Genomic DNA, 13227 nt, shown 5'->3' with positions numbered 1-13227 from the left:
ATGGACTTATAAAAATGTATCTGAACAGAATGTGCTCTCTCTTCTATACCTTATTGTCAGTCCTGATCGTGACTTTCAGTTGTGGTAGTACACGTTCCACTTCTAGACTCCATTCCGCAGCATCTGTTGTGGATTCCAAAATATCTTCTTGTTTGGCAGACTCGTTCATATCCTAAGAAAGGAAAGATATCACAGGATTGAGAGTTTATAAAAAGAAATGGTAAAATTTTGAGGCATTTTAGCAGCACTGCACGATTTATATCAAGCATGGTAGTGTTAAAATTATAGCAGCAGAAGAAATTCTTTTCTGTCCTCCTATCCATGTTGAAAGAAAATAATACACCAACCTGGTAGAATAGCAAAATAAGTATTTCTAAAAGAAGCAAATACGTGATCTAACTATTTTTACAAAGAATAATGCTTTTGAGATATCAGAGTGAACTCAATGGGAATACTGTCAAATGCACAAGCCATTTAGGTATGTTAATTTGTAACAGTAGAAAAGATACAAACACTCATATGTTTGGTAAGAAAATATTGTCTAAGATTGAATTCACTGTACTGAAACACAAACCCAAAATCTGAGAGACAAAAAAGATAAGATCCCAGAAGTAAAGGGCACGTTGCTTCCAAATTCTGCATTTATAAGGTAATACTTTAGTTAGGTCAAACCATAATGTAGCTTAAAAATGTGATTTAATGCAGACCTATTTAAACTCAAATAGGGTAGGGGCCTACTTTCTGCATTTGATTTCTCCTGTTGAGTAATAAGACCAATTCATGACTATTTTTGAATCAGAAAAGGAAAACTTTTTTTTTTTTTCCATTTTCTCAGCTCTCCACATTTCAGCATTAAGTATGTATGGATCTGAAAACATAAAAAAAATTAATGATTTAAAGATAAAACTTAATGCATTAATTTTGGTAGTATTTTTCCTTTTATGCTCCCTTGAAAAATTATTTTAAAAGAAAAAATATAAAAATTTATTAATATAGGAAAAAAGAAACCTGAGAGACATAAACAGCCAAATACAATGTGTATAAACTTTATGTGGATTCTAATTTAAACAGTCTGTAAAAAGATGTTGTTGAGACAATCAGGAAATTTGAATGTGGAAGAGTATTAGATGATATTAAGGAATTACTAATTTTATAGGTATGATAATGGCATGGTGGATATGTTTTTAAAAAAAGCCTTATAAATTAGAGATAAATGCTGAAATATTTATAATGAACTGACATAATGTTTGAAATTTACTGTAAAATACTATGGGGCAAAGAAGAAAGGGAGGGGCTTTAGAGGAAACACAATCGACAAAACGTTAACTGTTAAACAGGGTACTGTTGCATAAGCATTCATTATCTCATCCCAATTCTGTATGTTTGAAATTTCCCATAATACATTTAAAAGTAAAAGACTATATAAACAACCTCATGGTGAAATTACATTCTCAATGTGAATTTATATCACTAAAAGATATTTCTTATCCAGTCTAACACTAAGTACAAGAACAACCTTATATTTGGATTTGATTTTGTGGGGAGCTTGAGGTCTTTAGGGGCTTTGAACTCACTCCTGATTGAGTCTCTAGGGCAATGTTGACATGAGAAAGCCTCTCTCTCCTACCTCCCAGCTCATATTAGCAAGTTCTAAACAGACTCAGAGCCTTAAAAGGAGAGTATATTGCTTTTTGCTCAGAAATTCTGGAGTCTCTACAGTTCTAACCATGCAATTAGAGGATGGGTAACTAATACATGCTTTTTCATTTCACAATATGTGGTCTGAATTTATTCAGTTATGTTCTATTTTAAAAAACAATCCAGAACTCTAAAAAATACAAGCATTAATTTAAGAAAAGTAAAATGTGGAAACTCTAAATGAAAAATGTTCAAGATTCTATTTTAAACATTAAAGTGCTCAGTTAAATATAGAAACATTGTACTATTCTGAGTACCTACTATAATGCTATATATCTATATAAACTGAATCCAAGGTGGCAGCAGAGCTGGGGAGGGGTGGCAGTATTCACAAAGTAGGCATGTGTGAAGTTATGTAAGAATGTATGTGATGGCGCGAGAGGAGATACTGTGTCTCCCAGTGGAAACCTAAAGCCACGGAGGGGGACGTTCTTAGTCATGAAACTCCACATGGACATTCATTAACGTTCATATACTTGCATACCCACTGGCACATCCCAGTACCCATCCCTGGCTCTAGGAGGCCCAATTCTGACTGGCTCATTTTCTATGACAAACAGAGCAGATGTATGAGGCATGGGGGGGCGGTGGGGAGGGGAGGACGCACGCACCGCCAGTGGGAGGTGAGCCCTGACATTTGGGGCGTGTGTATGGTATGTACACAGGCTTGCTCCTGCCAGGGTTATGAGCCTCCACATCCCGATCCCGCAGAGCCAGGCTGAGTCAACAAGAGGCATGTCCTCTTAAGCAGCAGTTTTGTATGATTCTTAATAGAACACAGATGTTCTGGTCACTGATTTAAAAATGTTTGATTTACAGAACCACCGTTTGCATGACCTGAAACTGGTGCTACTGATAAAACCCCTGAGCCACTGTTGCCCAACCCCGTCCCCTCATTTCCATCCCCCTTCTTCCCTTCCTTACAGGAGGGTGGAGCCCAGAATCACCAAACAAAGCCAGAGAGGGTGCCCATCCACCTTCCCACTTTCTTCAGACCAGAACATAGTATTGTTCAAGTTGTGCATAACATACTTAAAATTTTTACTCAAGGAAGGGCACATTTCTCTAATTTTCACAAAGGCAAATGGGTTAGTGTCGGCCCTTTTTGACTCAGAATCTAAGAGTTAGTAGAGTACGTGGAGATCAAACATCACATCAAGATACCCCAGTGCATAAGCTATAATACTATTTGTTTTTATACTGGACCCTTTAGTAAGTTGCATTTACCCTTCTTAGCTTATTATCTGGTTCCCTTAAGTAATAACTTGCTAATTCCTACTCCCAATGTCTTGAAGTGATTTAATGTAGCAGCTCAAAAGTTTTCACTCGTTCCTAGGCTACAGTTATTATACTGGTGGAAATGGCCTAGTTACTAAATGAAGAAAGGGCAAAGAAAGAGAACATTAGGTTTGTAGAGCAGCATTAACTTATTCAAACTATACAGTCTCTACTTCCATCTTTGCACATCTATTTCATAACCTTGTTCCTCACTCAAAATTTCCTAATGCCTAATAAGTGGATACATTAACTGAGAAAGCCCTACATATGAAATATAAATCATTTCAACCATGTCTTAGTAATAATACTCTACGAAAACCTTTCCTTTCCAATAACAAATAACAAATGGTATTTTATGTGGAGCTACTAGTAAAAGAGAAATAAACTGCTGTTTCCATTTAATCAAAATTTGATATCATCATGACAAAGTCCCTCTCTGAAACAACATTAACTAAGACAAAGCATGACTCCTGGGAAATTGCGTTTTCCAGTTAATGCTGCTGAAGAAACAATTAGAAGCTCAATAAGACACAGGCTATCCCGAAGTCTCATTTATAATTAATTATTTACCACTAAGCCATTTGTTAAGCCCCTACAACATGCAAGGTAAAAATCCACGCACTGTGCTTGGTAAGGAAAGATAAAAAGGATTTAATCCCTGCCCGCAAAGAGTTCACAGCCTATCAGGAAGAGTCTGAGGCTAGTTAATGGGGGTAATAATTGGTCCTAAGAAAAAGAAACTGATGAGAACTGACCCTAAGACTGCCAAAGGAAGAACTGAAGATAAAAGTCTAAGCTATCCCATAATGTAACCTTGAGGCATACTATCCAAGGTCAGTTCAAGGATCAAACACGCAATGTTACTAGCCTGCTAAGAATCCTGTTTCAGAAAGTGGTCTCCCCTTTTCCCAGGTAGTATTAATGGGATAGTTAAGCATCTGAAGAAATACTATGTTCTCTGTGTGTGTATGTATTCACTCACACACACACACCCCCCACATACACATGTAAATAAACATAATTGGATGTGGTTGGTCTTTTGATGATAGGGGATAATAAAGGAAGGCCCTGCACATCAGTGAGGGAGATCACATGAGGGTAAAGAAAGCCCCTTGCAACCTCTGAGCTGTTGGATAGTGTAGTGTTGCAAAGCTGTTCTGGTCAACTAGGCTAAGTATGAATACAAAACTTGATAACATCTTCAAAGTACAAAACCTCTTGTTTAACTCTGGGGACTCTAGGTAGGCCATGGCTACCAGTAGGGGGAGTAATGTATTAACAGAGAGAGATGGACCTATTATTAAGTATTAATACAGAAAACTGTTACAGGTGATATACAGTGGAAGCACTGGTCATATTTTTGGTATACCTGTTGAGTTGTCATTTAAAGAACTTAAACCTGTTTCTTCAGGGAGGAACTATTCCTAATGGGTACTGCACACTCATTGTTGGAAAACCTCATAAGAGAATGGGGACTAGTCAGATTACTGGCCAGAGAAATGTTGACTGTGACCTCCTGATATCAGCAAGAGTTAACTCCACCCATTTCAACTCTGCTAGGTCCATGACAACAAAAGCCTGGTACTATAGGATCTTTTTGATCCCAAGAGTCCAAGCCAGACTGGGCAGCTGGCTCTGGTTAAGACACTTCCCTGTTGGGAATAAAGAAGGAGAAGGCTGGAATAGCATAAGGCAGTATTTCTAAAACTTGACTAATTATGGCCACCCTACAAAACATCCCTTGATCACTGATTGAGACCTTGTCTGGTAAAGGGAACATACATGCTGCATGGGCAGACCCGAGAGTGAAGCTCAAGGCTTAGTCACCCATGAGAAGATATTTCCATGGGAATGGAGACCCCCGAGTCAGACATTACAGAGAGATCACAAGTTGATATGGGAGCCCACTGGGAAGACCTAGATCATGAGGGCCTGGGCAGAAACTGGATTCACAGACTTCCAGGTGAAAATGGGAGATGAAGGGAGAGTTAGGTGATCCCAACACTGAACTAGTAATGAAACAAGAGCAAGTGGAGGTGCTTAGTCTACAATTATCAAGCCAAAATCCCTACCTCTTAGGAAGATCAGACACCACTGTCAGAATGGATTCTGGATACTGGTAAATGCTGACATTTACTAACTATAATTTAATCTTTTTGATGTCTCTTATCGTACTATTCTGTAATACAATGATGCCCTCAGGGCTGAGAAATCTGGATATGACTGATCCCACACTAAATGATCCCAAATAACTATAATGTTTTGCATTCTTATGTCTGCTTTTAAGCTGTTCCTGTAGCTTCTCTTGTTATCAAGATGCCACTGACCACCCATGGCTGTCTCCCTTCTTGCCTGCAGCACCTCTTCCTCCTCCTAAGATGCTGTGAATTTAGAAAGCTAATAACCAAGCTTATTAGAATTTAGGTAAAGTAACAACACAGGGGGAAAAAGTGAGTGCTCAAGGATGGGGGCAGTGCGGTCAGCACTCTTCACAGAAATTTTTAAAAATGGAAGTGTTTATACTTATTTTGGTTGCTCACGGGCCTTTTTTTTTTTGCATTCTTTCTCATTTGCTGTTTTTTTCAAGATAGGATATACTATAGTAGCATTTGGTTAATGGTCTTACTATGAATTAAACAGGGTTTCTCCTAAGGATACCTAGTGTCCTTCTTACCATCTATCAATAAAGCTAGATAGAAGAATAAATAAGTTATTTCAATCAAGAGTGTTCCCTCAAAATCCAATGATTTTAATGAATTATATTTAAAGCGGAGTTAAAACCTTTCATGTCCCTACAAGTCAATTCTTCTTCATGATTAAAGAAGCACAAATTGTGAGTCTGATTCATTATTTTCTTTCCAAATTAGGTTTTACATGATTTAACACTATATTACTATGAAGAAAAATGTTTAATACCATACAAAAAGCATATTCGGATTTGTTCTGAATAACCAAATTAAACCCTGGCTAATCTGTCAAAAGAAACAGATAGATGGTAGCCTCTGTCTTTAAATATATGAAGTTCATAAAAGTTTTTCTTAAGTTCAATTTTAAGACTATCAAAAGAAATTTTATTCTGAGTTATAACGTGAACCGAGATTTGAATAACTTATGCTCCCACAAATCAAAAAAGGTAAAAAGAAAGCTACCCAAATTAACACAAAATAAATTTAATTTTCCAATAAGAAATCTGAAGATGTGGCACATATATACAATGGAATATTACTCAGACATAAAAAGGAATGACATTGAGTTATTTGTAGTGAGGTGGATGGACCTAGAGTCTGTCATACAGAGCAAAGTAAGCCAGAAAGAGAAAAACAAATACCATATGCTAACTCATATATACAGAATCTAAAAAAACGGTACTGATGAACCCAGTGACAGGGCAAGAATAAAGAGCCAGATGTAGAGAATGGACTTGAGGACACAGGGGGAGGGGGGACAAAGGGGAAGCTGGGACAAAGTGAGAGAGTAGCATTGACATATATGTACGCTACCAAATGTAAAATAGCTAGTGGGAAGCTGCTGCATAACACAGGGAGGTCAACTTGATGATGGGTGATGACTTAGAGGGCTGGGATTGGGAGGTTGGGAGGGAGTCTCGGGAGGGAGGGGCTATGGGGATATATGTATAAATACAGCTGATTCACTTTGTTGTACAGCAAAAACTGACAAAACAGTATAAAGCAATAATATTCCAATAAAGAGATTAAAAAAAGAAGAAATCTGAAGTTATTTCTGAATGAGAATTTAAACTCCAATATTATTTCTATTTAATACATCAAACTACCTTTACTACTTTAACTACTTTAGCTACATTGGTACACTAAGTGCTAAGATAAAATCATCTCTGACTTTTTATTTCTCAAAATAAAACCAAAAGAAAGGACCCCAGGAAGTATATCTGGAAGAACTAATGGAGACGTTACACGTAGTGTTGCAGAGTATGCAAAATAAGTCTAACTTTTTATGGCAAGAATTTCTATAAGGTTTCTTTTGAGGTCGTAACCACATGGATATATCGGTGCTCAAACACATTTGAAGAGTCGATTCATATACCTACTGAGAGGAACATGAAAGTCCAATTAGCTGTCAAGATTAAATATTCTCAGGACACAAGGAAAAGGGAACTAACTTGTCTTGAGAATCACCAAAGTATGATGTAAATGTTAAGAGGATGAGTCAAGAATCTCATCTCTGGTCAAATCCCACCTGCATCACTTACCAGCTGTCATTAAATCTCAGGGTTCCCATCTGTAAAATGGGAATAATCACAGTACCCTCTCCTCACTGGAAAGGTTTATATGGGGATTAAATTAAATGACGTATTTGAAAGGCTTTCACAACACCTGGTACATAGTAAGCCCCGAATATATGTTAGCAGTTATAATTATCATATTATATGCCAAGCATGGTACTAGATGCTTTCACATACGGGTTAAGTGCCCAGTAATAAGACCATGAATCAAAGGAGATTTATTCCCATTTTTTTTTCGAATGAGAAAAATGAGGTACAGAGCAGTTAGATAATTTTCCCAATGTCACATCATTAGTAAGTGGCAGGGCCCAGGCAATGTTAACCTAGAGCACAAGCTCTGAAATACCTTACTATATGCGTATCAATCCTTTGTCATATAGGTTACAACTATATTCTCCCAGTTTATTACTTGTCTTTTAACTTTATGGTGTTTCCCACCCCTACATATACAAGGTTTTAATTTTTATGCATTCAGATTTATCAGTATTTTTCCTTTATGGTTTTCAGTTTTCTTGCCATGCTTTATCATGCTTATTTCAACCCATGAATATTACACTTGCCATTCATATTTTTGTGCCTCATCATTTTTCACTTTGCTGATCCACGTGAGGTTTATTTGGGTGTAAGATATGAAGGGAGGAGTCCATCTTTCTCCTCCAAATGGACAGCCTGTTATCCTATCACCATTTAATTGAATAGTTCAGTTTTCCTGATTGATTTGCATCGCTTCATATACTAATATAACTGTATATGTGGATTATTTTATGAACTTCACTAATCTATTTTTGTGTCAGTACCATAATTTTTTTCAGACTTACAAAAAATTACACAAACAGCACAAAGAATTCCCATACACCCTTCATCCAGATTCACTAAATGTTAGCATCTTACACGACCTCAGGACAATTATGCATAAAGGGATATCTGGGTGCTGAGATGTGAAGAAATTTTTAATTTTTTCTTTGTACTCTTTTGTGCTTTCATTTAAAAAAGAAATATATTTATCTTTAAAAAGAATAAAGTTTTTTCAATAAAAACAAGTAAAAATACAAGTTTAACTTCCAAAAACTAGCTGGTACAGGTGGTAAACGCTTTAGAAGTCTGAATAAGAGAGAGAAGTGCATTTTAATGGCGATGGTGAGATTTAAGTTTAACTTCACAAGGAGGTATGGATGTAAACAGGCAGAAGAGGCCAGCCAAGTGTTCACACAGGCAGGAAAGCATCAGAAGCCAAAATGTGAAACATGGCATGACCACAGCTTGTGAAGATCATACGAGAAGAGAGACTAGGGGCTTAAAAAGGTAAATATTAGGGAGCAAAAAAAATCGAATATATTGTGAAAGACCTTAGATGCCAGGCTGAGAAATGTGAATTTTGTCTTCTCAGCCATAAGGGAGGCAAAGAAAAGCTACAAACAAGGTAAAACAATCTAACCCAATGAATCTTTATTTGGTGCCTACTACATACCAGGTACTGCTCTACTCCAAGGATGGTGACTAAAATGAGAAAACCCTCATAAGAGAATCTGCTAGTTATGTTTTATGACGGTTTATGGAACATAGGGTTTGTGGACCATAGGATTAAAAGGAGCTGCGGTGATAAAGGGAAGGTATCACTAAGGAGGCAGAATTTGAGCTCAACCTTGAACACTGGACTCAGCTAGAGAGATGAGAAGGCATTTTAGGTAAGAGACAATGGAAAAGAGGATGGAATGAGAGCAGGTATACTCATGAGGTGTCTGAAAACCTATGAAAGGACTGGTTTAACTGGAAAAGTTACTCCAGTGAAAGAAAATAAAGTTGGCTATGTGGACAGTTGTCAAATGGCTAAGGGTTTTGAAAGCCAGACCAAAAATGTATCGCTTACAATCTGTAAAAACTGACCTGAAGGCAATGAAAAGCCATACAAAGTTACTGAATTCACAAAGACCTGACAAAAGGCATGTTTTGGTAAGTAAGATGGAGGAGTTAGACGAAAAATATTTTGGAAAAGGGTGGGGGTGGGGAGACAAATATGAGAGAGATTTCAAAGGCAGCACCCATAGGTCTGAGTAACTAACTAGATGTCCTGGATGAAAATGAATCATCAGTCAGATATTCCAAGCACTAACACTGTTAGGGGTGGATGGGTGGGGGTGGGTGTATTTAAAGATCATAGGTTTACTAGAGGAGGACTGACAAAAAGCACACATTCTGGGCATGCATCTAATATACTGAACTGCATAATAAATCTATGCTATTAGTGCTGATTTAGGAAATACATATAACCTACCCATTTATAAAATGACAGCTTTCAAATGATTCCTGGAAAAAAATTATTACTTTTCATTAAATTCCCCTTAGTCATTTCTCTAGGGGATCCCCTATGTGACAGCAGATTGAGTCCAGTGGGCTTTCAATAATAATTCATGTGACAGATTATGAAAATAAAGCCATGCTCTCACCAGAGCTTCCTAATTTACATCAAAAAGCAACCTTCTTGATAACTTATATGCCATGTAAGCTTCTTACTCAAAAATACTCATGGTGATCTAGAAATTTATTTGTATTGAGAGATTGGGGCTTTTGCTATTCTCCTACAACATCTAAGAATGTAACTAATTCTAATATCTAGGAGAGGTAAAAAATTATACAAAATAAGAAATGTATACTCTATGCCAGCACCATGCTAGGTGTGGTCCCCAAGTTCTATTAATCTTAAAATAACCCTTGGTTGAATTGTGTCCCCATCTTAAAGATAAGAAAGCAGAGTTACAGACAGGATAAACTGGTATGGCCACATGGCTAGTGACATGTGGTCAGGATGTTATCTAAGGCTGCTTTTCCACCATAGCATTGACCTTGAAGGTATGGACTCAGAGCTAGAAGGGACCTTGAAAAGTCCTTGCTCCCTACTTTTTTCTAGGCTCACAATAAAACCAGGATGGAAATAAGGATCTTTCCTATTTCGTGTGGATTCAAAAACTACACTAAAGATCAAGCAAAACTCTCTTTTGCACCCAGCAAGAACTGCTGTTTGAGCCTCCTCTGAGCAGTGAGGAGTACAGCTTTTTTCTCTAACCTACATTTCCTATTCACCTCCAGATGTAAAACTGATGGGGTGGTACGGGTTAGTTACCAGAGAAATAAAAGCATTTACTCAGCCATAATGCGTTCCATCACACTCAAACATGTGGCGTTTTAATTGTTTCTTCTGCGAAATACCAATGATAGACTTCCCAAGGTCACAGCACAGATATGAAAACTCACACCCAAATGTTTTCGGAAAGGAGAAGAAAAAACATTTTCCTCAAGCAGGAATCAGAACCAGGGGTAACCTATGGGGTATGTTATGTTGTAGAATGGTATTTTTTTCCTGTATCACTCAGAAAGGACATTTTGTTGAAAAGTAAAGTGTAAATCATATGTCAAACGAAGAAAATGTAAAATATTTAAGACATTAATCAAAGCAGATCCATCTTCTTCCCCTTTCTGATTACAATATTGCAGACTTGCCACCATTACACCCTAAACTAAAACTGAAATGATGATTTTTATTCTAAGCCCAGATTTCTACTTCTTTACAGCTTTTGCTTTTTAAGCTAAAAATTCTCTCATTCTTGGTACAATGAATTTTTTGCTAAGTAATTAAAAACCAATTGTGTTTAAACCTTTTGAGATAGTTGGTTTTATGCTGTATAACTCAGGATTTGATTTCTAAAACCTCAAATTTAGCATCTCAAGGAAGAATGGTGTCTATGGCATGTTTGAAAAAAATGTTTTGAAATGAAGTGATGGGCATTTAAAAATAGAATTCAGAGAGCGCATAGCTTCCCTCCCATCCTTTTTTCTGTTGGGGGAGAAGAATGATACATCTGCATTATGCTGCCAGAACACTGCTGCTGTGATTCTACTGAGCTTCAGAATGAAGGGGCGCTAGAAAGACCACCCATAATTACAGCATCGTTACCATGAACATGCAGACACTTTCCAATCGGCATACGCAAGTTTGAAGCAGAAATGACCAGAACACTTGCCGAATACCTTGCCACCAGAGCCTTCCCTCCCTGCTCCCACCCCTCACATCTCTGAACACTCTACTGCGCACCTAACCCTCACAGGCTTGGCCCAACTGCCAGAGCTTTAATTCCACACCAGTGTTGCCCCCACGGCCACCCTCAGGGACACTTTTGCTCAATTTCAGATTTTGAGAACATTCAGAAATCAGAGAGAGAATGCAGAACTTTGTGGGCTAGCCTCAAATATTAACATCCATCCATATTTTTTTCTTTCTAAGAAAAAATTCAAAATTTAAATAATTAACATGCAAATCAAACTCTGGAAAGATAGAGCAATACCTCACTAATTGCAGGAGTTATTTTCTTGCAAAGCACAGGCACACCTCAAGACATTGCAGGTTTGGTTCCAGACCACCTCAATAAAGTGAATACCACAATAGAGTGAGTCACGCAAATTTTTTGGTTTCCCAGTGCATATAAAAGATATATTTGCAATACAGTGTAGTCTATTAAGTGTGCAATAGCATTATGTCTAAAAAAATAATGGATCTGCTTTAATTAAAAATATTTTACCGATAAAAATGCTAACCATCATCTGAGCCTTCAGCAAGTCATAGTAGTAACATCAACGATCACTGATCACAAATTGCTGTAACAAATATATTAATAATGAAAAAGTTCAAAACATTTCAATAGGCCCTAGATCAAGATGGCAGAGTAGGAGGACGTGTGCTCACTCCTTCTTGCAAGAGCACCAGAATTACCACTAAATGCTGACCAATCATTGACAGAAAGATACTGGAACTCACCAAAGAAAACATCCCACATCCAGAGACAAAGGAGAAGCCGCAAAGAGACAGTAGGAGGGGCGCAATCGCATTAAAATCAAATCCCATAAATGCTGGGTGGGTGACTCACAAGCTGGAGAACAGTTACACCGCAGAAGTCCTGAGGGTTCTGAGCCCCACGTCAGGCTTCCTAACCTGGGGGTCCAGCAATGGGAGGAGGAATCCCCAGAGAATCAGACTTTGAAAGCCAGCGGGATTTGATTGCAGGACCTCCACAGGACTGGGGGAAACGGAGACTCCACTCTTGGAGGGCACACAAAAAGGTGTGCTCACCAGGACCCAGGGGGAAGGAGCAGTGACCCCATAGGAGACTGAACCAGACCTACCTGCTGGTGTTGGAGGATTGCCTGCAGAGGTGGGGGGCAGCTGTGGCTCACCAAGGAGACAGGGGCACTGGCGGCAGGGCTTCTGAGAAGTGCTCATTGGCGTGAGCCCTTCCAGAGTCCACCATTAGCCCCACCAAAGAGCCTGTAAGCTCCAGTGCTGGGTTGCCTCAGGCCAAACAACCATCAGGGTGGGAACACAGCCCCACCCATTGGCAGGCAAGCAGATTAAAGTGTCACTGAGCTCCACCCACCAAGTTGGATTAAAGTCTTACTGAGCTCTGTCCACCCAGCCCTACCCACCATCAGTCCCTCCCATCAGGAAGCACCCACGAACCTCCTAGATAGCTTCCTCCACAAGACGGCAGACAGCAGAACCAAGCAGTATCAGCAGCATTTCATCTTGTGGAACTGAAAATCACAGCCACAGAAAGATAGAGAAAATGAAAAGGCAAAAGACTTTGTACCAGATGAAGGGACAACATAAAACACCAGAAAAACAACTAAACGAAGAGGAGAAAGGCACTCTTCCGGAAAAAGAATTCAGAGTAATGATGGTGAAGATGATCCAGGACTTTGAAAAAAGATTGGATGCAAAGATCAAAAAGTTGCAAGAAAAGTTTACCAAAGACCTAGAAGAATTAAAGAACAAACAAACAGAGATATGCAACACAATAACTGAAAGGAAAAATACACTAGAAGGAACCAATAGCAGATTAACTGAGGCAGAAGGGCAAATAAGCGACCTGGAAGACAGAATGGTGATAATCACTGATGCAGAAAAGAATAAAGAAAAAAGAATGAAAAGAACTGAAGACAGC

General features: G+C 38.3%; 1 protein-coding gene across 1 annotated transcript in view; it reads right to left on the bottom strand.

The window, feature by feature from the left end:
* IFT57 (intraflagellar transport 57) overlaps nt 1–13227 on the bottom strand; it is a 60766-nt gene that overhangs the window by 23067 nt on the left and 24472 nt on the right. Inside the window, exon 6 of the mRNA XM_057697948.1 lies at nt 50–172. Within this exon, the coding sequence (XP_057553931.1) occupies nt 50–172 (123 nt within the window). The remainder of the gene's footprint in view (nt 1–49; nt 173–13227) is intronic.

Source organism: Hippopotamus amphibius, chromosome 10 (assembly GCF_030028045.1).
Source record: "Hippopotamus amphibius kiboko isolate mHipAmp2 chromosome 10, mHipAmp2.hap2, whole genome shotgun sequence".
Lineage (NCBI taxonomy): Eukaryota > Metazoa > Chordata > Mammalia > Artiodactyla > Hippopotamidae > Hippopotamus > Hippopotamus amphibius.
Note: the sequence above shows the minus strand (reverse complement) of the source record. Positions and strands in the feature narration are given on the sequence as shown.